A 25321-nucleotide genomic window follows, 5' to 3' on the forward strand; every position below is an offset into this window, starting at 1 on the left:
TGTACAACGACCTCAGCTATTACGATAGTTTGAGAAGCCCCCCCACCCCCCACCCCCACCAAATCAGCCTTTTTGCCCATTTTCCCAAGTGGTCACTTGCGGTATTGCAACAAAACAAAAAATGTACCTCTCATCCCAAGTAGCATTTCTTCCTACGATTTACAGTTCACAGTTTTCTGTGAATTTCAAAACTTTTTTCTATTTCCTGCCGTAATTATTTCTGGATCTGGTTCGAGTCAGAAAAAAAATAAAAATAAATAAATAAAAAGTCCTGTTCTTCTGCCACTCCTTCACACACTTGCAGATGTCTCGGTGTAAAACAGGTGACGACGGTAGCGACGGTGCAACTACGCAAATATAGACGCTACCGAGCAATGAGGCGCAACGAGATTCTCTTAGAAAAAGACCGCAGGCGTCTCGAATCGAAGGCCGGAGATCTGCTTCCTGTCGAACCACGAAACTTATTTGCTCATATACTTGATGGCGTACGAGGCGTGTTACCGGAGGACTCCACCGGAGGGCGCAACCGTGAAACAACGATAACGTTAGAAAATCCCGATCTGCCCGTTGTAAACAATAATTTCTTTAAATAAATGTAATGACGATGACCGAACCTCGACTCGGTTCAGGGACGTAAAACACCATAAATTTCATCTCCACATTTTGCAACCAGACTTGAAGCCTCGCATGGTTTTTCACAACAAGCGAGACCCCCCCGCTGAGTGAGGCGGGAGCAGCTAATTATACAAACGACCTTCGCCGAGTCGTCGCGGGACGGCGGCGGTTTGATCTTTGAAATACTTGCAAGCTGCGGAAAAGACAAAGACAAACGGTTCGCGTTTTGTAAAAGGAATGTTTCAACTCAGGAGCCTCGTGTTGGATGTTGTCCTTGACCATCCCCTCGGGTCATCTTAATGGAGCTGAGAGGAGGAGGAGGAGGAGGTGTGGGGGTGGGGGGGATCTGGGGGGGGGGGGGGGCCTCACTGCTGCTCAGGCCTCCATTAGATGTTTAAACCCGGCCGGTGCTGCAGTAGTAATTCAATTCAATTCAATTTTATTTATGAAGTGCCAAGTTACAACACAGGTTATTTCATGGCACTTAACACATTAAAGTCTTTACAGCAGAACTATACAATATTATACAGAGAAAAACAACAACTCAACAATTCCTACATATGCTAGGAGGGAAAACTCCTCTTCAAGGAAGAAAAAAACAGAAGGAAAAACTCTCTTTTAACAGAAGAAACCTCCAACAAAAGGAAAAACTCTCTTTCAGCAGAAGAAACCTCCAACAGAAGAAAAAAACTCTCTTTTAACAGAAGAAACCTCCAACAGAAGGAAAAACTCTCTTTTAACATGAAGAAACCTTCAACAGAAGGAAAAAAACTCTCTTTTAACAGAAGAAACCTCCAACAGAAGGAAAAAAACTCTCTTTTAACAGAAGAAACCTCCAACAGAAGGAAAAAAAACTCTCTTTTAACAGAAGAAACCTCCAACAGAAGGAAAAAAACTCTCTTTTAACAGAAGAAACCTCCAACAGAAGGAAAAACTCTCTTTTAACACGAAGAAACCTCCAACAGAAGGAAAAACTCTCTTTTAACATGAAGAAACCTTCAACAGAAGCAGGAAGATTGCAGTATGACTCCAAATGAAACCTCAATGTGGGATATTTGCACAAAAAAGAAATGCAGCTTGTAGTCGGTGTTGAACAACTCCTCTGCAAGCAGAAACATTCAAAAAGCAGGTGGAGGTCTGTTCGCTCGCAGCTCGCCAATCTCGAGAGCGCATGGCGCTTCCCACACACGGCCCAAAAAAAACAACAAAGCAGGATGAAACCAATCACGGGAGATTATTGACGACCTGCGGGCGAGAGCGTCGCCGAGCGGCGGGCGCGAATACGACGTCTGAAGCGAGGAAAAAAAAAGAGCTGCGTTATTTTTAACTTCCACTCGAGGACTTTTTGGGATTACCGCGAAGTGTCTGCTACGAAAAAAAATAAAATAAACTGCGAGCGGAGAAACACGACGGCACTGCAGCAGAGGATGAGTTACAACGGTGTCATCATCTGATAATCCCTCTGTTGCTACACTAATCTGTCTCCTGCAACATCCTGGGGATTGAACACAAGAAAAAAAAAACTGTCCTCTAAAATAAACTCCTAAAAAAAGGAACTCTCTCTCAAGCCCCAAATGAAAGAAAGAAAAAAAAAAAGAATCCAGTGGATTGTGATTCTCTAACGACGGTCGATGAGCGATGATGAGCCGGAGTATTTCTGTGTCCCTCTTTTTATTTCCTAGAATTGTGTAAAAGCAGGATGAAGTGTGAAGTGAGAGGAGGACACGCTAATACTCACTAATGAAAGAGATGCGAGTGAAAAAAAAACAAAAGAAAACTCGAGCGACTTCCTTAATTACAGAAGTGGAAATCATGAGTCGCTTTGATGGTGCAAGAAATCCCGTCGTTGTTGTGACGGCCGGCGGACGGATCAGCTGTTCGGAGGGGGGGGGGGGTTCACACGACCACCTGAGTCTGAGTTTAGGGTTTAAGATAAGACTTTATTAATCCATCAGTGGGGAAATGTTGTCGTCGCAGCAGCATGGAAACACAGTTTGAAAAAAATGTAATAAAAGCTGCACACAATAAATACAAATTACAAATAACAATAAAAGAACCTTGTTTGTGAGACAAAGTACGACTCAGCAAAGTGCTGCAAAATAACCGATTCACACGGATTTGATGCAACTTTTAAAGTCTTATTTCCTCCGCAGCGGTTTGTCCTACAGACGAGGCGCTGACATCGTCGGAAAGCTCGGGCCGCGCAGTTTCAGAGGGAAATCTCACGCATCTGTTTGAGAGCAATACTCGCCGGGCAATTCAACCAAGAGCGGGAGGGAATTCGGAAGCAATTTGCGTCCATCGGTTTGAAAGGAGTTAATGGGATAAAAGCTCTGAACCCACCTGACGGTTTCACTTCATCAGGTTTTTTTTTTTTTTTTAACCATAAAGGTCTTTTTCAGTACGGTAGTGGGGGGGGGGGGTCATCTAGCGCCATCGCGAGGTTGAAGATTGTGGAATTTGAGTGAAAACTGTCATCCCTTTAAATGAAAGCCTTTTTTCGGGGGTTTCAAACCTTTTTTTCCCCTCTGAGAGCAACTTTTGAGTTAAAAGTGCGTAACTCTCGGGAACTGTCATGTTTTTTTTCACATAGCTGAGCTCCACCAAACCGGCTGAAGCGAGAGCAGCAGTGGGCGGTTGATCCGACTCGTCCGATTGGAAATACTACGTCCCGCCCGCCGATAGCCGTAACCTGACTGCACCACCGGCCTGTCAATCAAACAGCAGCGCTGCAGTGAAATACCTTCTGATTTACTCGGCTGTATCGTCAAGGAGACGCACAGTTTAAAAAAAAAAAAAAAAATTGGCTCGCACAACGAATTGAACTAAAAGTACAGATCGGAATTAAAATCCGCGTGACTGATTGAACCAGATTCATTTTAAGCATTAAATGGAGTTCCCATAAATAAGTGGATGGATTTCTTTCTGCGTTAAACTAAACCTGCGCTTCTAAAAATAGAAACTCTTTGATTTTGAAAAAAAAAAAAAAACTTGACGCTTAATGTTTCAGGTCATAAAAACCTTTCCCTGCTGTGCTGGAAATATCTCAGTGTTAATAATTCACTTTTTTTGTTTTGTTTTATCCACCAAGAAAAAGCCAGACAATAAAAAAAACGAGTCAAGAAACACTATTTTCCGGCACTAAGCGCATATTTCTTTTCAAATTGCCGAGTCATAGTGTCCCACAAACATTTATAAAAACATACATTTGTAAAAAAAACATCTCTGCTGACAATATTTTATGGTGAGAAACGTGTCAGAATTGAAAGACAACTTCTTGTTTTACCTCAGTATAAAAGCTAATATAAAACATCTCTAAGTATTATCAAATTAAAATGATGAAAGGTTCAACTAGCCGAGACTGTCCTGAAAAAAAAAGCAGGTATATCATGAATAACCAGCCCCTTTAATAACAGAGGTATGAGTTTTCAAAGTGCAGGTAGTGAACTTCCCAGTAAAATGGCCTCGTTCACGATGTTAACTTCAGTTCGTGTTTTAACGCCTTTCTGTTAATTTCTCCACTTTCTCATCTTTGTCGCCCTTTTTTTTGGTTCTGTGAATATTTTGTAAAATAAATTCACAGAGACGTCACACCATTTCTGTTTTAAGCCCCGTGTATTTTCGATAGCGTGACTCTCCACCCACCACATGTCCTCGCACTTTTCCTTCCCATCGCCACCTCACTAACGCCTATTTTTAAATCATGGGGACCATTTTTTTATTTATTTTTTTCATCCCAAACCAGTTTCCTTTAACACGACGGAAATTTGTGTATTTGGTACTTAAATTTTTTTTTTTTTTAAATCACGTAATGAGCCGAGGCGGCCGACGGCGGTGGGATGGAAACCCCGTCACGTCTCCTCTGACAAGACGCCAGGTTGTTGTCAGCGGCGACGGTCTCGGCGTGTCACTTCTTGTCTTCCCGTTTCTCGGCGGTCGCGGCGGCTGGAGCGACGGGATTGAAGAGAGTAGCGAGTGTTTCTGCTCCACGTTTTTATTTGTACTCAAAACTGTGGCAGGAAGAAAAAGATGTTTTAACAGGACGGATTGGAGTTCACAGAAATGGATCTCTTCCCCTGTTTTTTTTTTGTTTTTTGGCTTTTCGGCTGACAAGGCCCGGCTTACACCTCAAAGAGGCTTTTTTGTTGTTGTTGTTTTTTTACTTTCCATCCCCCTGCCATGCATCCGGTCTACCCCCCCACCCCCTCCGCCTCCCTCCAGGCGTCTACAGTTGAGCGGGCAGCTGACAGCAACGGTGACAAGTGTTGAGGATGAGGAAGGATGGAGGGAGGAAGAGGGCCGAGCAGCAGCAGGGGGTCTGTCGCTGCACCTCCAGATAACAGCCCCCTCCACTGCCTTTGATATCCGTCCCGAGTGACCAGGTCGCTCCTTCAGGCTTGTAGCCGTGAGGTGGGGGTAGGGGTTGCTTATTAGCCGCCCCTGGCTCTTCTCCTCACCCCCTCCCTCACCCCCTTTGTGCACCAAGAAAAGGGAGGAGGAGGAGGAGAAGCAGTGGAGGGTGGTGTCAGACCTCAAATAGAAAAAGAAATGTAAAAAAAATAAAATAAAGCCGAACGCAGAAGTGGAAAAAAGATCCAATATTGAGAAAGAACGGGAGAATGAAGTGGTTTATTTTAGTGGATCGCCAATACTGAGGTTCTCCACCCTCTGTTCGTATGAGAAATGTGAGCAAAATACCAAAAGCTGTTTATAGAGCCATGATTCGATGCATTTGAATATATTTCAAATGCAAAGATGAGCTTATATTTATTTAAAATGTAATGAGATATAATGACAATATAATGACCTGCAGTACTTAAATATAAAATGATTTTAATACACAAAGTAAACGTGAAATTCCTGCGAAACATCTGAAAAACCTACATATAATGTACGGTAAATAGGATGGGCACCCGATGTTCAAACATCCGAGTTATCGTTAAATTAGGCCGACGCCGAAGTGCCTTAAACTGCAATACTACAGAGTTGCCACTAGGGGCTGTCTCCAAAAAGCCTCCATAGATTCCCATTCAACTTCTCTCATTAAACATCAAGTCAATCATTTTTCCCGCTATTAATTCGATACTAGGCCTCAAAATGAGGTATATTTGGGGGGGCGTGTCTGTTTGATTGACAGGGCCTGCGGTGCCGTGAGGTTTTCCGCTTACAGGTGGGCGGGGCTTAATGTACCTCGGGTTCCCAATCAAATGGAATCAGATCCACCGTTCACTCCTCCCCGGTTGGTCCAAATATGGTCACGTCCTGCTCCAAAATAGCGCTTAGCAAAAAGTGAGTTACGCATTAGTGTGAATTTGCATAAATAAAATGATATCTGTTATTCAGATGAAAAACCTACAACACCGTTTGTTTCCGTAACAATAAAACTTGCTGTAATTGTGTAAACTTGGATTACAGTAATAATTTGGTTCCTAAATGAACGGATGCCCTGAACAGCATGACTGAAGCTGTGAGTGCAGCCAGCCACGCTGACTCAACTCCCCGATGGTCTCGGTGGAGCGACACACCGACGGCGTCTGAAACGTCTCCGCGTCGTCTGGATCGACGCAACGTTTGAACAGAAAACGGAAACCGCCTGCGATTTCTTCCACAAAAAAAAACAAAAAAAAAAAACAAGGTCACTGACTGAAATCCTACTCATCATCTCCCACATCTATTTTTAAGGACGATGAAAGAGCCAACATCTTAATCCCTCCTTTTTTCTTTTGCGGTTTGTCCCAGATAAAATGTTACAACTGCTGTTTTTGTTCTACAGAAGGTCTCTGATAGAAATCTCAACACCTGGTAGTGTGAAATAAGAAAAAAAACCATTCAGGGCCACAAATGATGTTTTAACTCCAGGTGCTTGCTGTCAGTTTTCTCTTTCGGCCGAAACAGAAACCCTCGGGCTCCTCTGGTTTTGTTTTTCCTTGTCTGACTCCACGAGGTGTGCAGTACTGGAAGTCAGCGGTGATCTACTCTGGAGACGTTCCTCGACATCAACACTCAAAGAGCGTAATGACTCGGGATCGTCTTCTAATTTCTTCCCCCATCCTCCCTCCCCTCCTCCCTCCCCTCCCTCCGCCCCCCCTCCAGCAACGTCCTCGATAATGGACATAATCGCGAGCACTTTGATTTCGGTCCGAGTGGTCGTTTTGATATCGACTCCCAGTCGGAGGTGTGAACCTTTCGTGTCCCTCGTCCGTCAGAAGCCCGAGCTTTGATTTCGACCCTCCCAGCGGGGTCGGAGTCCGACTGCGTCAGAACATCAGTCGGCGACCTGCAGCCTTTCACGGGAGAAACAGATCCTCACAGAAAACCTTCGCGTGCTGCGTTTCTTTTTGTAAAAAAAAGATCATTTTTATCGCTAGATTGATTGGAGGAGGTAGATGGGACGAGATGGGTGTTTTTGCGCTCTTTCTAACGAGCCCTGGGAGTTGGTTTTTTTTGTTACCTGGGATCGGTCGTCGAGCACCGCTGAAAGAAGCCGAGTAAAACACGTATTGATTTTTATTCCCTTTGAAAGTGGCTGCTCTCGATAGATGTGAAAGGGCACTGAAGTCTGCTGGGAAGGTTCTTTAAATATGTGCGTCTTACATTCAACTGAACCTGAAGGTAAATAATGATGGTTTAAGTGAATTAAAGCTGAACTGTGGCACGTTTTTTTTTTTTATGAATGCAATTAAGGATTTAACAGGACTTGATGTTTTTGGCCATCATTCCTATCAGTCAGATTGTCTTTTAAAAAACAAAAAAACAAAAAAAAACACAGGGCAGCTCCACTCAACTGGAAGGAAAAAGGTGGTGAACTGACTTTTATAAAACAGCTTTGGTCAGCATTTACTAGCGTTAACACTTTCAGTTTTACCTCCAAGTAAAGTGCTCTAGCTGCACCCATCTTCTGGTAACCGTGACGGCGTGTATGAAAAATATAAGCCAATCCATGTTGGAGATGTAGACACATTTGACCAACTTTGACCCGCTGGTGGCGCTAGAGAGGACGCAGGGGGACGTGCAAAGTCAGTAGGGGTTCATCCTCTGGGTGACGTGAATATTTACACCAAATTTCATGACAATCCATCCAGTAGTTGTCAAGACTCTCCCATTTAAAAACTGAAAGTTCAAACGTCGTAGCGGCACGAGACGAAAAAAACGAGACGAGTAGATTTCGTCCACTTTTCAAAAATAATTCTTTGCATTTTTCTAACTCCTGCCAACAACTTCGAACATATTCGTAGAGTTTGAAGCCAAAACATTTATCAGTCACCATTTCGTACCCGTGTTCGACAATCATACAGGGAGAAATCCATTTTTTTCCCCCACCCGTCTCCCGTTACTGTTGCTATCACAACCATGTCGGTTTAACTGTGATACGGATCAAGGTCAGATGAGAAAAATAAATACAAAAAATAAGGACATTATCACGAACCCGTGGGGAGGAGGAGCAAGGTTGAGAGGAAGCACAGTGAAGATTCTTTTCATCTCTTCTGTACTCTGATATGAAATATGTGGCGGTGCCGAGTCGACAACTTTAAATGTCGTGCAAATTTCAAGAACAACATAGAATCTCTTTTCTTTTTCTTTTAAACCTGCCAGCAGTGGCAGCATAAAAATGACATATCACCTTTCAACTTCGATACGGCAAACCTGCTGAAATTGAGCTTGGAACATGATTGTAATTATAATTTATTTATTTATCCAATAATCCCCTCTTTTAGCTCTGTTTTTGGTCTCTACCGACTCCTGAGGGAAACGTACGGCTCTTTAACTGCCGTTAACGAAGCCCGGAGAAACCTGACCGCACCACAGGCCTGTCAATCAAACAGACACGCCCTCAAAAACACAGCTTTTTGAGGCCTAACAGCTCATTAGTGACGGGATTGTTTTCATCACTGTCCTCGTTTCTTTCTGAACGCTGCAGAATTCAGGAAAGAAAAAAAATGTGGTGACATCATCACAAAAATAACTGACTTGTGACGACGGATTGTTTTTTTTTTTTTTTTTTTTGGGCTTTAATCTGCAGCGACCGCCTCGTCGGTGACATTAATACACGAGAAAACTATAATCAGACATAAGCACGATATCTGTTTCCGACGGCCTCCGGCATCATAAAAAATTGCCGCTTATTCGTTGAGAATCGACGGCGCTTCAGACGACGAGTCGACAGCTCTGTTATTTTCCCGTCTCTCCTCTCGGCTGCACATTTGAAACCTGCTCTCAAGGATTTTTCTGCTGCAGTTCCAGCAAAAGTGGCAGTCGGAGAGGAGGAATCAGCTGGCTCCATCACCGCCCTGTTGTTGTTGTGAGGACGGGGGGGGGGGAGGGTGGAGAGGGGAAAGGGTGGTGGGGGGGGGGGGGCGCCTTGAGCTGCACAATAGATGTTTGTCCGAAACTCATTACGCAAAAAGATGTTTCATCCTTTGACAGCAGAGGAAAACGTGGACATTTGAAATGGAGACTTCTGCCGTGGGTTCGTGTTGTTTGAGCTCCGGACAGACGGACAGGATTCTGATTATTCAGACGCTCGCTGCTCTGAACACCAGAAATGAACCACGTTTCTGTTCTGGATTTATGAATGAAGGAGTTAAGCTCGGTTTATTTATTTTAAGCTGTTTGTGGGTGATAGCGTAATAAACTGGTTGTTAACTGGAGTTTAACTTTGTTTTAGCAACATGTTTTGGTAGATAGCGTTTTTGGCAGTTTTTTAGCTAAATTATCTGTTTGTTAGCTGGTCGACAGCCCGTCAACACCGAGTTCTACTGGGACCCTCTGAGGCTTTCCACCGCACCTCGTGAAGGGAAAAGTTGTGGCACTTAACTCTCTAAAATAAAACCACAAATTTGTTTTTTTTTTTTTTACATTTTCACACTAGCTGTACCTGTATTTATGCTAAGCTAGGCTAAGTGTCTCCTCTTTTTAAGCTCCCCAATAACGGACATTTCTATCAACCTTTTCATCCATATATTCCTTTTAAACCCAGCTGAGTTATCTGTGTGGAAATGAAGGAGCAGAAAAAACAATCTCTGGCTTAATGTGTGTGTGTGTGTGTGTGTGTGTGTGTGTAAGCGTACAAATATGTGTGATGAGTGTTTCTTTGTTATTTCGGCGTCGGTGCAGGCAGGCGGTCGTGTTCGCATCTACAATGCAACAATAGTTCTCTGTGTGGCTTTGATCTAATAGCAGAGGAAGAGGAGGATGAGGGGTGGAGGAGGGGGGGGTGGAGGAGGGGGGGGGGTACAAATAACACAGTAGAGAGAGATTGTTGTTCACGATGACACTGAAACGGCTACGCCCAACAACCGATTTCCTTTTCCCTTGACCGAAGGAGCCGGCGATAGAAAGTGAACCGGTGCATTTTTAAGGAGCGATGATTCAGCTATTTTTAGGGTGCAATACATTTTCCTGGTTCTCTACGGACACAAAATTAGAGCACTGGATGATAAACCTGTTTAAAAGTAAGACTTCTACCTTCACTAACGTGTGGAGGTATTCATTATTTTTTTTCGGGTATAGTTTGTGTGTATTTATTCTTGAAAGTCTTACTTTTTCTAAAAAATATATTTTTATCTATCTTATTTTATTTTATACGTATTTAGAATTTTTTTTCTTTTTTTCCGTCCGGCGCCATCTTTGCTCGTTTGGAGCAGGAAGAGCCGACCTCTAGTGGCACTCGCTGGTATTGCAGCTTAAAGCGCTTTCCGCATCGGCCTCATTTTTCAGACCCGGAAGCTACGAACACTTTTATAAACAGTTTATGTTCTCGCACTGTAGCGACGGGTGGAAACGAGGTTAATAAATGCACTCGGTCTGAAACGGATGAACGTGCCGTAAAACCAAAACAAAAAGCTAAAGGAGGATAAAAAAAAATAAATAAAAAAGGACAAAGCAGCAGAGTTTACTGAACCATCAATGAAGTCAGTGTGTTCAGCGTTAATCGGCCCCTGAACTCCAATCACAGACTGTAGATGACTTCGGGAGTCGGCGGTCGAGGCTTAAACGGACTCCCGTGACATTTCAGACGACGACATCGGCAGCGGGAGGAAAATGTGAAAACGCATTAACGGCTTCTCAAAGCAGACTTAAAGGTAACAGAAACTGGTAAATCGTCGGGCGGCCGCTGAGAGCTGGAGAGAGCTTGTTTTGCTTCAGTTTGAGGGGCTAATGTGTTTGTTATCACCTTGAGCAGATGGCCCAGCATGGAAGAGAGATTCACACACACACACACACAAAAACACACAAAAACACACACACACACACACACACACACAAAAGCCCCGTCATGCATACACCAGCAAAGCGCTGAATACACACACCTTATTAGAGACACAAAACACGCAGTCAACGCGTGAAATTTGTTCATTTCAAACAAAAAAAAAAGTATAAAAAGGTTTTTCTGAATACTAGAATAATGTAGTCGCTTCAGAAATAATCATTAGCATTAGTACAAAAGGCTCATATTTCAGGTTGTGTAGCTCCGTATAAGCAATTAAAATGTGGCTGTAGTGTCGCCCGCAGTTTAAGATTTAATATCCGTTGTTTTGTTTTTTTAAACGCAGGCCTTTTGTTTTTTTTTCTCTGTATTTATTCCTGTTAGGATCGTTGCAGTGAAGATTTATTTAGGTGGAAAAAGATGGCCGGTGACATGACGTGCAATCAGCCCAGAGTGTGTCTGAAATATTAAACTATTAAGTTTCGATACTGAAAAACTTTAAAAAAAATTAAATTAAATTTAAAAAAAAGTGGAAATAGCAGATCTTAAAATATGGCACCAATTATAAACTGCTCCATCATAAAATGATATCAAAATCTCAAAATGTTTCTTTAATTTCAGCTCGCACCTAAAAAAAACAAAACAAATAGGACGTTAATTCATTCAGAATTTAAAGATGCTGAAACAATTCAGACATTCAGTGAGCAACGGGAATTTAGATTTTCTGATGACTCATCATTTGACACATAATCCAGGTATTCTCAGTTTTCTACACTTTGTAATCTAATATTCTTGCTGACCAAGCGATTAAAAAACAAACAAAAAAAAGATTCAATTAAAACTTGAGTGTAAAGACAAAAGGTGAGTTTAAAACTAGTCACGCTGCCTGGTGCAAAACCCGACCCGGCTTCACACCGTGAATATACGGGTCTGGACCCCCTCCGTAGAGAATCCTTCCATCCTACTTGGCGTAGATCCAATTAAATTGTGACCAATCAGCTCGAGCGGAAAACCTGCCGATACCGCCACCGCTGCAACACAAACTCTTGTTTTTCTTCCTGAAAACAGCGTATTCATTAAATTGTTTTTAATGAATACGCTGGAAAAAAATAAATACAAAAAAAAACTCCATAAATCAAAGCCAGTTACCGTGAAAGTGTATTTATCGCATCACAAGATTACTTATCTTTAATAAGAAAAAAATGTACTCTTGAATTTCTAACACACACACACACACTCTGTGCTCGCACACGAGCAGGAAACACACATTTCACACAACAAACATAAACACCATTTACGCGTGTAAACTGATAACAAAACAATAAAATACACCTTTAATCAGTATACACACACGAGGACGACAAAAACACACGTCACCACCCACAGGACAAACTTATATAGGCCACACACACACACACACACACACACACACACACACACACACACACACGCACACACACACGCACACACACACACACACACACACACACACACACACACACACAGGAATCAGAGCCAAACAACATCCCACATCCTTTTCTATATAAAAATCCTCTCCCAGGAATCTCTCTTCATCTTTCTCTCTCTACTACTTTTCTTTCTTCGTCTTCCATTTCCTCTCCCTCCTCTTCCTCCTCTCCCTCCTCTTCCTCCTCCTCTCCCTCCTCCCCGTCCTCCTTTCCTTTTCTTTTTTTCCCTCGTCCGTCTCAATCATCAGTTATTGATCCGTCTCCGGGGAAGGTGGAAACCATCGGCCCTTTTTATTTATTTTTTTTCTCTCCTCCCTCCTATTTTTAGAGTCCGGGACGGATGTCGGGGAGAACCTGAGAGGGAGAGCGATGGAGAACGATGCTGCCGATTTAATGCCGCCGGCTTAATTTGATAGCGAGGAGATACAAAAAATGTCTTTTTTAAAAGGAGTTGAGGACGTTTGACGCCCCCACGCTGAAACGCTGTGAAGTTTTTAACCTAAATTATACATTTAGATGGGAGCTAGAGGAGTTGGGACACTTTCAAAGTCATGCATGAAGGTCAACCGAAAAAAAAAAGAAATACGTCCATTTTTTTTTAAAATACTCGACTTTTTCAGAGTCAAAAAACGGGATTACAAACCCCGTTTCAAACGGTGATGGTCCGTCACGTCGACAAGAGCTTCTTCATTGGAAGATTTGGATCGTTTCGCCAAAAGTTGAGTCAACCGTACTGCTGATGATAAATTCAAAGCGGACTAATAAAAATACTTTTCAATATTCCCTTCGAACTATTCGACTGTTATTCAGAGCTTTAGTCGTCTTTGCGCGTTTCTCCCGTTTACGTCTAATCTCACAACGACACAGTTTTATCTGCAAAAGTAGAAATGTGTTTAGCTGCCAGACAGCTTTGAGGTGCGTTACCGCCCCCTTCTGACGAGAGTAGTGCACTACGACAAGGCGCCAGAAAAAAACTGTGGAAATGAGGAAGGACAATTAGATTTTTTGGGGGGGGATTTTAAAGACTTTTTGAATATTCAAAAATCATGATCGCTACCAGGTACCAAACTGTTATTGTTCTGTTGCTCCGTTATTGATAAATTCTTGGTCGTTTGGTACCAAACTTCGGTACCTGGTTTATTTATTTATTTTGTGCTGTTATGGTCAACTAAAACAATTACACCTGCTTAACGTGAACAATAAACTCAACTCTATAATGTGGATTGTAAATTCGTTTGTTACGCAAAATACTTCACTCGATAACCGCGTAGCGACACGTGCCAAAAACAATATAGTAAAGTCGGTTCAAAATGAAAATGAAGCGTAAAGAAGAAATAACGGTTTGAATTCTGATGTGGGACGCATGGATGTGGCTAATTAGTCCAAATCCTCAGAAAAAAAAAAAAGCATTATAGTCGTGGTTTACTTTTAGCACGGACCGAAATAAATGTGCTTCCCGGTTTCTTGTAGTCTGCTCGGTTGCTCTCGGTGCCGTCGCTCCCCCGGGTGCTCATTATGTTCCAGGTTTTGTTTGATCTGCTCTTCCGTTGCCGTTTGAACCTGAAGCGTCGCAAACTCTCCGCGGAGGGTTTTCGATCATATCAACACGCCTGGTTTCAAAAAAGATTTTTTTTTTTTTAACTGCTGCCATTACACAGACAAACAAAACGCCACTTCTCGGCGCCAGCTTGCCGTTATGAGAGCGAGTCGAGCGGAAGCGTTGTCGAAGTATTAGAGCTTTTCTGTTTTTTTAAGGCTACGGTTAAAAAAAGAAGAAAAAAGAAGCATCGAATGATTCATAAAGGAAAAATGATAATATCTGCAGCGAGCTGGTACCGCAGAGGTTGGTTTTTTTCCCTCCTCCCGTGCTTGCTGGCGGGACGAGTACATCAGACAAAAAAACAAAAAAACATCAGTCGTCCTTCGGTGCCTTAAGTTCAATTAACCGCTATAATTAGTTTCCATTTAAAGAGGTCGATTTAGTATAAACATACAAAGAGGAACGTTTAGTCTCCTCGGTAAATAACTTCGAGGCCCTCTGCGGTGATACGTCGCAACGAGAAAAAAATAAAATAAAAAAAAAAAGGACAAAAAAACAGATGCACAGTGAAGGCAACGCAGCAGAAGTAAACAACACATCAGACATGACAGACTGCCGAGGCTGTCAGAAGCTAAACTTGACACGATGAGTAGTGATTCATTTATAGTCAAATAATGAGACCAACATTACATCTCTCCGCTGGAGAAAAACAGTCTGACGTGTTTTCTTCTGCCAAAGTGTTCCTGAAGGCAACACCGACACATCGCCAGCAAGGTTTCAAACTGCCTTTTTTGTTTTTCTGACGAAATAAAAATAATGGGAAAGTTGTATTTTTTTTTTTTTTTTTCATTTAAATGCCAGTTAACCTGCGTAGATTCCAGTTCGCTCTCGTTCCAGAGAACGAATGAGGTTGTGCGTCGTGCTGCGTTCACTGCGTCCTCGCCGAAACGAAAAATGTTGGTTTGAGCGGAATAAAGGTATTTTTTATCGACACTTTATCGTTTTATATGAACATCGCATACCGTGTCTGCATCCAGATAAGGCATACCTCGGTAAGCGAATGCATCATGGTGATTAAAATAAAATCAGTTTCATTTTAGCTAAATCTTAAATTATAAACGCCTTATTTTAACCAGTTAACTAGCCTCTGACGTGTACTGATAGCACGCGAGGCGTTTAGGGAACAATCGGTAAACTGTAGCATCGACCTGTAGCTTCCATGTGAGACGTTTCAGGGACATCTGAAAATAAAGAACATCTGAGTTACACTCTCCCCCTCTAAACTGCATGAAAACTGAACATTTACACAGTATTGTAAAAATTCTGACTTTAAAAGTGGATTTCATAAAATTGGTATAAAAAGTAAAACATAAAAAGTATCGTTCAGGAAAAAGTACAGAACATTTTCAACGATACTCAGTCCCGTAGAAATTGTGCCTTGAAATGCAATAACCCTAATAATCCATTGAGATTTCATGTAGCGCCGTTCATCAAGTCAAAAATGTATTTTGTCTAAAATATTATGACTGTTTCTTTCTTCTTCTGATTTTTTAAACATGTAATTTTTGCTGTGTTTTGAAAAGGAGTAAATCTCATCTGAAACAGTGAGTCAATCCAGCATTTCTCATAAGAAGCCGCTACTTGGACGAATAAAAATCACCCGAGTTACACTCTCCCCCTCTAAACTGCATGAAAAGTAGCGTTCAAGAACCAGTATCAAAAGTCAAGGTATCGTTACCGGTATGGAACATTTCAAAAAAATTGTGACTGGCCTTCAAGTCGCCCTAAAATAATTTGATTTCATCCCCTGGATACCAAAAATGTTGATAGTCAATACGAATACAACCTAAAAGCCACGATTCTCGATATGAATTTCAATACCACAATTTTAAAAGAACATTGGAGGGCGGGAGAGGAGGACAAAGCCTAATTATAAAAAATAAATAAATACTGGACTTTTGAATGATGGCAGAAGCATTTTTCTACAGAACTTGCAAAACCCAGCTTGCCTGAAATACGACAAAAGGACCCAGATAATAAACAGTAAAGTGCACCGAGCGTCCTCTTTAAATATTTCAAGCAGAAATACCATCTGAAAAAAATCACTCCGAACTAATCAACTATTATTTCGACCAAAACTGTGACTGTACGAACGTTCCAGCAGTCAAGACACAAAATAAAAAAGCGGAAACGCCAGAAGATAAAAAGGCTGAAATAAATCATGTGTAAAATATTCTTCTTTTTTTTCCGTGCCATTGTTATGGTGTTTGATCTTGGACGAGGTCAGGCTTCACGCTGCGCTCCCGTCGGGTTTTACAGCTTCATAACTTCAGCTGGAGTCAGCTGCAGGAATGCGTTTGTGGAAATTATTTTTTTAAAACTCTTTCACTTCAGTGCTTCTAAACTTTAAAAAAATAAAGTGAGCCTCACATTTGGGGGGAAGAAAGAAAAGTGAAACCTTTCAGAAGAAGCCGAATTAATACATTTACTGCAAATTATTCAAGAACCGCTTTTTCAATTTGTTTTGGCCTTGATTGGATGTTTTTGTGTTCATTTAAAAGGGATTTTAAGATGTTAGGAGATAAACACACAGATTAGTAATTAATCACACACAAACATATTAGTGAACCACACACACACGTTAGCAACCTCATCCTGTGTGTGTCCTTAACACCATTAAAATACATATTCAATTAAAAGAGGTAAAAAAAAAAATAATAATAATAATAATTAAAAAAAAAAAAAAATAATGCTTCAATAACACCAAACATCCGGTCAGTATGTTATGAAAACACACACAAAACAACTCCAAGCAAACATTTCCCACAGTTCAAGAGCATAAACACTCGTTTCATACCTGGAAATGGAGGAAAACATCAAAGCCGTTTGCACGTGCTTCTTCTGACAGCTGGTTGAGAAACGAGCCGCGAGCTCCCCTTCCGGAGTCCGGAGGCGTGACTAATCAATGACCTGCGTCATCTGTTAAAAAGGCTCAACCAGTAGATCCCTGATCATCGAGAGCCTGAATCCTCACAGGTTGTATCTGCAGAGTTATAAACGGTTTTAAACTTTTTTTTTTGATTAACTTTTTCACCTCTTTCACAAGTTTTTTTTTATAGCACTTTTTACATTTATAGTTTTAACCCATTTATTAATTCATTTCCTTTTTAGCCATGGAGCTGTAGGTTATTTATTTCCTTTTTGACATATTGTATTATATTAATGGCTGTAAGGAAAAAAATGGATTTGGGGTATCTAAAGAACTTTTCATCAATGAAATGACACATTGGTTTGAAATAAATTAATTTTTTAATAAATTTATGAATAAATGTAATTTTGAAAAGTGAACTCATACGAAAGCAGTTGGACGATGTGAGAAATGAAATGTTTTCTGACCATCACGGAGACGTAGACAAGAGAGGTCTTTTAAAAACGGGGATAACAGCACACGTGAAGTGGGTTTGAATCACAGAGCGGACGTAGATTCTGAAAAATAAGGACGATGCAGAAGTGTCTTCAGCTGCAATACCAGCGAGTGCCACTAGAGGTCGGCTCCAAAAAGCCTCGGGCTCCATAGACTCCCATTCAACTTCTCTCATCAAATCCAAAGTGAATAAAATGTGTCCATCAGTTATCTCGGTGTTGTTAGCTAAAGTCACTCCTTCTTATTAGTTTTCTGGAGGTCCATCTGAAAATAATCCCTCATTCATTAGAAAAGAAGATTCAAGAAGACCTGTTTTTGGGGGCGTGTCTGTTTGATTGACAGGCCTGTGGTGCAGTCAGGTTACAGCTATCGGTGGGCGGGACGTAGTATCGTCAGGTTTCCAATCAGATGGAGTCAGATCCACCGCTGGCTCCTCCCCCAGCTCGTCCAAATATGGTCACTTCCTGCTCCGAACTACAGCAAAGATGGAAGTGTGTGTGTGTGTGGGGGGGGGGGGGGTAAGGGGGGGGGGGTGAACTACATCCGAACACCTGTCCCAGACTAAAGAGGTGAACGTTCATTTTTATCTTGTCTTCTGATGAAGCAGATTAGCTCCACGTCCATCTCCTCCTCCGGGTCGCTGCTCTGTACACGACGAGCCGTGTCCTGTTGTTGTTGTTGACGGCTGCACCTGCTGCGTCGTCTGCTTCTTCCTGTTGGTTCACTGGAGCGCAACAATGAGACGATGACATCGCTTGTCTCCGCTAATAAAAGACATTTAATACCTCCTCTGCTGAGAGCGATGTGCTTGAATGAGTCAAACAGCTCAGGGAGCACATGTGTGTTTGAGTGTGTGTGTGTGTGTGTGTGTGTTTGTGTGTGTGTGTGTGTGTGTGTGTGTGTGTGTGTGTGTGTGTGTGTGTGTGTGTGTTTGAGTGTGTGTGTGTGTGATTTTATTGTTCGGGAACATTTATTGAAGTCTATTTTGTGTTGTTTCTGATGTGCAAATGTTTGCTCGCTCCATTATTTTAGGGCCGTGTGTGATATCGTCTGTTTTATGTACGTAGTTTTAATGTTTTACATCTAAACTCCGTGTTTTTCGCTCCAGAGGTGAAGCTTGGTTTGTTTAGTGATGCCCAGATGTTTGCTCAGATGAGGTCTTTTGTTTTGGTGTTGTGATGTGATTTTACACCAAATCTTTTCTTTTCTGGGTCCTGACCCATCCACTGGATATTAAAAGTGGACGTAGCTTCCGGGTCTGAAAAATGAGACCGATTATCCTTCGCCCTTTTTTTTATCCTCTTCTAGTTATTTGTTTTGGTTTTATGGCACGTTTATCTGGTTCAGACCGAGTGCACTTATTAACCTCATTTCCACCCGTCGCTGCAGTGCGAGAACACAGACTGTTTATTAAAGTGTTCGGGCTCTGAAAAATAAGGTAAAGGCTGAAGTGCCTTAAAGCTGCAATACCACCGAGGGCCACTAGAGGCCGGCTCCAAAAAAAGCCTCCATAGACTCCCATTCAACTTCTCTCATGAATGAAACATGTGAATGAAACAGTGTAATTTATTACGAATACTAACTTCCTCTGTCCCTGATTGGTTGCGGTTTTTGCCAGATGATCCAATCAGCATCTTCTCAAAACGTGGAACTTAACGAGTCGGCAAAAACTTGTAAAAGTTTCACCTACTGTAACGAAACGTATTTCTTTTTCTTTTTTCCTCCACAGATACGATGCTGCTCCCGGCGAGCGCGCTGATCGGCCTGCTGTGGCTGAGCCACGCCGGCGGCGCGTCGGGTTTCGCCCGCCTGCCGGACGACGCGGAGTTGCGCTCGGCTTTCTCGGTGGCGCGCACCAACAGCATGGAGGGCGGGCCCAAGATGACCGTCACCTTCGACGCCGTGTACGTCAACATCGGCGGGGATTTCGACGCCAAGGCCGGTCTGTTCCGCTGCCGCATCCCCGGAGCGTACTACTTCTCCTTCACGGTGGGGAAGTTCCCGCACAAGGACCTCTCCGTGATGCTGATGAAGAACCGCAACGAGGTGCAGGCCATCGTGTACGAGGAGAACGCCGGAGAGGAGCGCAAGGTGCGGTCGAGTTTGGGTGTTTCCTGACTGCATTATCGTGCTGACAAAAAAAAGAAAAGAAAAAAAAGTCCCAAGATTAGCGAGGCTGAAGAAGCCCTAAAAAGTGCAATACCACTGAGGGCCACTAGGGGCTGGCTTTAATAAAGAAAACCCCCATTCAAAAGGCATCGACGTCTTTCATGAGATGCCGATCTTTTCCAATTCAATTCATTTCAGCTTTTTTTTATATGTAGCGGCAAAATCACACATTATATTTTTGTGCACTTAACGTGGTAAATTCCTTACGAAAGAATTTAAGATTATAGAAAGGAGGCCGACAATTCAACAATTATCAAATGAGCGACAGCGGGAAGAAAAAAAAACTCCCTTTTAGCGTGAAGAAACCTCCGACAGAACCGGAGACGGAGGCGTGGAGCCATTTTGTCTCGACCAGCGACCTCAGCCGATAACAGCAGAACTTGTGTGTCGAGACCAAACAGACATTGAGACATTTTCAGCCTTGCTTTACTTGCGCGAGTACGGCCGTTCAAGGTAAACATTTTCAACTCGCAAAAATCCAGTCAACGCAAAAGACATTCGCGCCTTTGCGTTGCCGTAAATTGGTTTCTGAACGGCCAATAATGAGGCCACCAGTTTGGATTTTTGTCCGGCGCCATCGGCTAGGAGCAGGAAGTGACCATATTTAGACGAGCTCGGGGGCGGAGCGAACGGTGGTCAATCAAACAGACACGCCCCCAAAAACAGGTCTTCTTGAATCTTCTTTTCTAATGAATGAGGGATTATTTTCAGATGGACCTCCAGAAAACTAATAAGAAGGAGTGACTTTAGCTAACAACACCGAGATAACTGATGGAAAAAAATGTATTAACTAATTCATTTCATGAGAGAAGTTGAATGGGAGTCAATGGAGGCTTTTTTGGAGCCGACCTCTAGTGGCCCTCGGTGGTATTGCCGCTTCAGGCGCTTCTGCATCGGCCTCGTTTTTCGGCGCTGGAAGCTACGAACACGTTTACATCCAGTTTATGGTCCAAGTTTTGTCTCAGGATCTTTTATGATGTCATAGCTGGTTCTCTGGTGTGTTTTGGTGTCGGCGTGACTCTCCGGTGTAATGAAGTGCGCCCTCCCGTCCTCAGGTGCAGAGCCAGAGCGTCATGCTGCAGCTGGAGTTCGGCGACACCGTCTGGCTGCGTCTCCACGGCGACCCTCGCTACGCCCTCTACAGCAACACGGGACACTACACCACCTTCAACGGCTACCTCGTCTACCCGGACACCTACGGCTACCAGGCGACGCACGACCGCCCCCACCCGGCCCACGGCTCCCAGCAGCCCCCGCAGGACGGTAACCGGGCAACGGAGCACGTCGGGTTCGGAGCGAGGGACGCGGCGGAGGCGAAGGAGGCGCGACACGCGGAGGAGGAAGACGAGGACGAGGACGAGGACGAGGAAGAGGACGACCAGAGATCGGCCTTCTCGGTGGGGCGCACCCAGAGCATCGTGGGGGTGGACCAGGCGGGCATGCCGCAGCACCGGCCCGTCGGCTTCGACACGGCGTTCGTCAACATCGGCGAGGACTTCAACGTGACGGAGGGCGTGTTCACCTGCCGCGTGCCCGGCGCCTACTACTTCTCCTTCAACGTGGGCAAGCTGCCGCAGAAGACGCTGTCCGTCAAGCTGATGAAGAACCGGCTGGAGGTGCAGGCGATGATCTACGACGACAGCCAGGGCGAGAAGGCGCTGCAGAGCCAGAGCCTGATGATGTCGCTGAAGCCCGGCGACACCGTCTGGCTCTACTCCCACCAGAGGGACGGGTTCGGCGCCTACAGCAACCACGCCAAGTACATCACCTTCACCGGCTTCCTGGTTTACCCCGACTTCCCCGCCGCCGCCGCCGCCACCGCCAGCCAATCATACGCAGACAAGAAGCCCTAGCCGCCACGACACGGCGGCGGCGGGACTGAACAATGTGGGAGGAATTCAACGGGGACCTTGTGACTTAAAAGGAAAATCTTTCAGCGAAACGGCTTCCCGGGAGACGACTTCATTCATCAGCGCTCAAACGTGAATATTTCACTCCGTAATGAAAAACGAAAAAAGTCGATATTCCGCCGCTCGCCTTCCGCGTCGGTCCGACCTTTCGCCGGAGAAGTTGGCGCCGCCGCCGAAAGGAGTCGGCCGTCGTAACCGACGTCTCTTCCTGCAGCTCAAAAACAAAAACAAAAATCGGTGGCGTTTTATCAAATCTGATGTCGGTGCTCCGGTGGAAAGAAGAAGAAGAAGAAGGAACCGGATTGTGAACCGCGGCTAAAACGTTTGATAAAAAGTCAAAACTAAATTTCGGTGATTTGTGCAGGAAATATTCAGATCGAAACACTGCAGTCGGAACATTTGCAGCGAAAGTACATGAAATTTAAATGTGCGTTAAAGTGTATTATCACATTATTAATAATACCGTGCATTATTAAAAGTAATATATTAACACTATAATTTATGACTCAACCAGTAAATAAACTTTCAATAAATGATTTACGATTCACTAAAATGTCATTAAAAGTAGATGATAGCACTTTGAAGTGTTTATTATTTTATAATATTTGTCATTTTTTTAGGGGATATATTTTATATTATAAGAGCTTTTTTTTTCTCCACTTTTGGGCGTCGAAATAAGTTAAAGTTGTTCACAAATTAAATAAATATTAATGAATAAACACATATATATATATATATACGTCTACAAATAAATTGTAGCATGTTATTGATGATTTAAGTGTTAAAACTGCTTAAAAATAGGAAATAATGTTAATTGAAGCTCTTAATTTGTCAGCGTGTTGCACGTTTTTCTTTAAATCACCTCCGGTGGGTTTGAAGTGAAGTACGATATATTTTGTACGTAAATAGTTGATTTTAAAAGTAACCAGCGCAATATTTCTCTCTGAAACGTGGCGGCGAAGTATTAAAAACGAGAATATTTTTCGCGTCCTAGTTGCGTAAACGTACGTTTCTCGGAACGTAACGACGTTTTCTGCCTTTTTATTTGAGCTGCAGACGAAGCGACGAGGACGAACTCCTCCGGCGGACGTCGATAATCACGTTCATCTTTTTGGGGAGTGAAATATTCCTTTCAGTGCGTATTTTGTTATCCTCGTCAAAAGGACTCTTTGTGTTTCTGCTTGCGAGTTAAAAACAACAACAACAACAACAACAACAACCTCCTCCGTAGGTCCGTAGAGGCAGGTGAAGCCTCAAAGTGTGCAGACTGGGTAACCCGTCCGACTGGTTTGACGGCGTGCCCCCCCCCCCCCCCCCCAGGGAGGGAATCTCATTTTCCGATTCGATCAAGCGTATTTTTGTGAAGTCCCGTCTTTCGGGTAACGACCGCGGCGGCGGGGCGGATTGAAATGTGAATGTCCTCTCCGCTCCCCTCCGGCCGATCTAACGACGCGTGTCCGTTTTTAATTTCACGCCGCCGGGAGAGGAGATGACGCCGTTTCAAATTGCGATGAACCTCGACTTCGTGAAATCGCCTTCCCCGTCCGGAGAGGAGCCGAACGGGGAGCGACGACTTCATTCTTATTGAACATTTATTTATTTATTTTTTTTAAATCGCAGCTTAAACTGGATGTGGAAAAAAAAAAGAGAGGCAAATTTACTCCTTGAAACCTCAAGAATCAGTGATATTTAAAATAAATTAATTAATAAATACCAAGAGAGACTTTACGCGATGCTAGCTTCACGTTTAAAGGGTTGTTTCGACCGATTTCTGCTGACGCAGCTCGATTGCAAGATGCAGGATTACACAGAAAGTTATGCTCATCGATGTTCTTGCGTTAAACAATAACTCCTGAAAGACTTGGTGGAATGTAAAAGGGTCGCTTACGGTGACAAAACCCACAACCCAATTATCGTCGAATTTTTGCACCCTGTGGAGTGTTTTTGTTTTTGTTTTTGTTTTTGTCGCCTGCCTGCTTTTATTGTTTTGGTTCTTGTATCCGTGTTGTTTCCAGGTGGAAACGGGAAGCAAATAAAACGCACGCGACGAAGTGAAGTTAGTTAGCTCGTTAAATAATCGCAACGATTCGGGTCGGACTCATTCATTGTTGCAGCGCGTCAATCAAAGAAGGGGGCGGGGCCTCCCAGCCGTAGGGGGTCGGACGCATGTCGGAAATTACACGAGGTGAAACTTTGGAGGGAAAAAAACTAACGGCTGGTAACCAAAACAAAAACAACAACAAAAAGAGGAAGAGACGGAGATGTTCACGTGAAATATTCGAGGAAAGAAATTATCCCAAATTGGGTTTTTTTTATTCGGAGAGACGTCATCCGAGTCGAATGCGTCTTGGGAGCGTTTCCATGGCGCCAGGAGGCACGATGACGCAAGGCGGACTGTCCATCACCAACGGTTCTGGGAAGGGTGAATAAATCAATCAATAAATAAATAAATAAATAGTCGAATGCTGCAATAATAATCAAACCGATTAGAAAAAATTTACAAGCATGCAACCTCTTCATTTGTAATTGTTTTTTTTTGTTGTTGTTTTTTAACTAAATTCCTAAAAAACGATTAGTAACGATGAACAGATTAATTTCGCTAACGTGTACCGCTCAATCAATACAAACGGACGGCTTTCTAGTAACAGTGTTTTCAATGAGGAAAAATGACGAGGTCTGCAGGAAATTAAAGAGAAAAAGTACATTTTTTTGTTTAATATGCGGTTAAATCTGCTCCAGTTCCAGGGTTGGAAATCTTCCCAAACACCCCAAAACTTCCAACTTAAAACAAAATAAAAAGTAGAATTAAAGCCGCTCCACGAAACGCTGACATGAACTTTTACTTGATATTTTTTATTCTGAAAAGGTCGAGTTAAATACCGATCGAGATAGACGGTGAAAATGTGACGGCGCGAGCAGAGGAAGTCTCAGGATTTCTCCGTCGCCGGTGGAAACGGGACTTCTCTGGAAAACTAACCGTCAGCGGGGCTTCGGGCCGCCGCCTCGCTAAATCCACCATTTCCTGTCCTGTACGACCACGGCGAAGAAAAACGACAATGAACTGCTTGTTTGTTTGTTTTTTTTCCTCCACAGTGAAATGATACTTTGCGATTGTGCCTCATTTCAGATAATCACGTACTCCGTCACAAGCCCGGCCCCGTCGGTGGTTTTGTTTTCTTTGTTCCTCTCCGACAGCCTGACGTTTCTATAGTTTTACCTCCGGTAAAAAAAAAAAAAAAAAGAAAAAGAAAAAAGAATCACACGACAAGTCTGCGAAAAAAATAAAAAAAATAAAAAAAGGCGTTAAAACCAAAGCAGGAACTCGTGGCGTGTTGAAAGCACTCGTGTGGTTGTGTGTGCATGCAACTTAAAAAAATACAACCGATTCAAAACAAAAAATTTATAAAAAAAATATTAAAAAAATGAGGAAAAGTCGAGTAGCTTCACGGTCGCCGCCCGTTTATCTGTGAATTATCTGTACAGTAACTGACGATTGTGTTGGATGTTTTTTCCGGTCTGTGCTTCTCTGTTTTCTGGATTAACCCCCACTCCTCCCCCCCATGAAAGATTGTGTATTATGAAAAATTAAAAAAGTATGTAGAGCATGACGTGGGTCAAAGTGATTAATCAGCACTTATTGGTTTTAGTGCTCGGTCTAAATTTCAGAAATGAGGAAATAAAAAAACTGCTGGAAAAACAAGATTTAAAAAAAATGAAAAATAACTAAGTGAAAAACATTTTGACCTATGTCCTTTTTTTTTGTTTTTTTCGTTTTCAGTAGTCCGGCTCATGTTGACTCTTTGAATCGTTTTGAAAAATTTCTTACGTGTAAAAAACAATAAAAATGAATGCTTCAATGAAAATATTTGACAAAATAAAAGGAGGAATGTACAGACTGGACTGACGAATGTGTCCCGACATGAATTATTCTTGATATTTCTATTTTCTGTGCTGCAGCTCCGCCTGCTGGTTGACTCCAGTATTGTA

The 25321-nt window shown here is 42.9% G+C and overlaps 1 protein-coding gene across 2 annotated transcripts in view; it reads left to right on the forward strand.

Moving 5' to 3' along the window:
* Positions 1 to 25234, forward strand: part of c1qtnf4 (C1q and TNF related 4) — a 26761-nt gene extending 1527 nt beyond the window's left edge. Inside the window, exons 2-4 of one of the 2 annotated variants that reach the window (XM_069175138.1) lie at positions 2769 to 2979; positions 18985 to 19346; positions 20480 to 25234. In XM_069175138.1, coding sequence (XP_069031239.1) covers positions 18990 to 19346; positions 20480 to 21277 — 1155 coding nt within the window. In that variant the 5' untranslated portion in view covers positions 2769 to 2979; positions 18985 to 18989 and the 3' untranslated portion in view covers positions 21278 to 25234. The remainder of the gene's footprint in view (positions 1 to 2768; positions 2980 to 18984; positions 19347 to 20479) is intronic. The other variant, XM_069175137.1, reaches the window with a different exon arrangement.
* Positions 25235 to 25321: the final 87 nt, after the last annotated feature.

This window comes from Embiotoca jacksoni, unplaced genomic scaffold (genome assembly GCF_022577435.1).
Source record: "Embiotoca jacksoni isolate LCO1_2020_lvr unplaced genomic scaffold, fEmbJac1.0.p SCAF_64, whole genome shotgun sequence".
Lineage (NCBI taxonomy): Eukaryota > Metazoa > Chordata > Actinopteri > Embiotocidae > Embiotoca > Embiotoca jacksoni.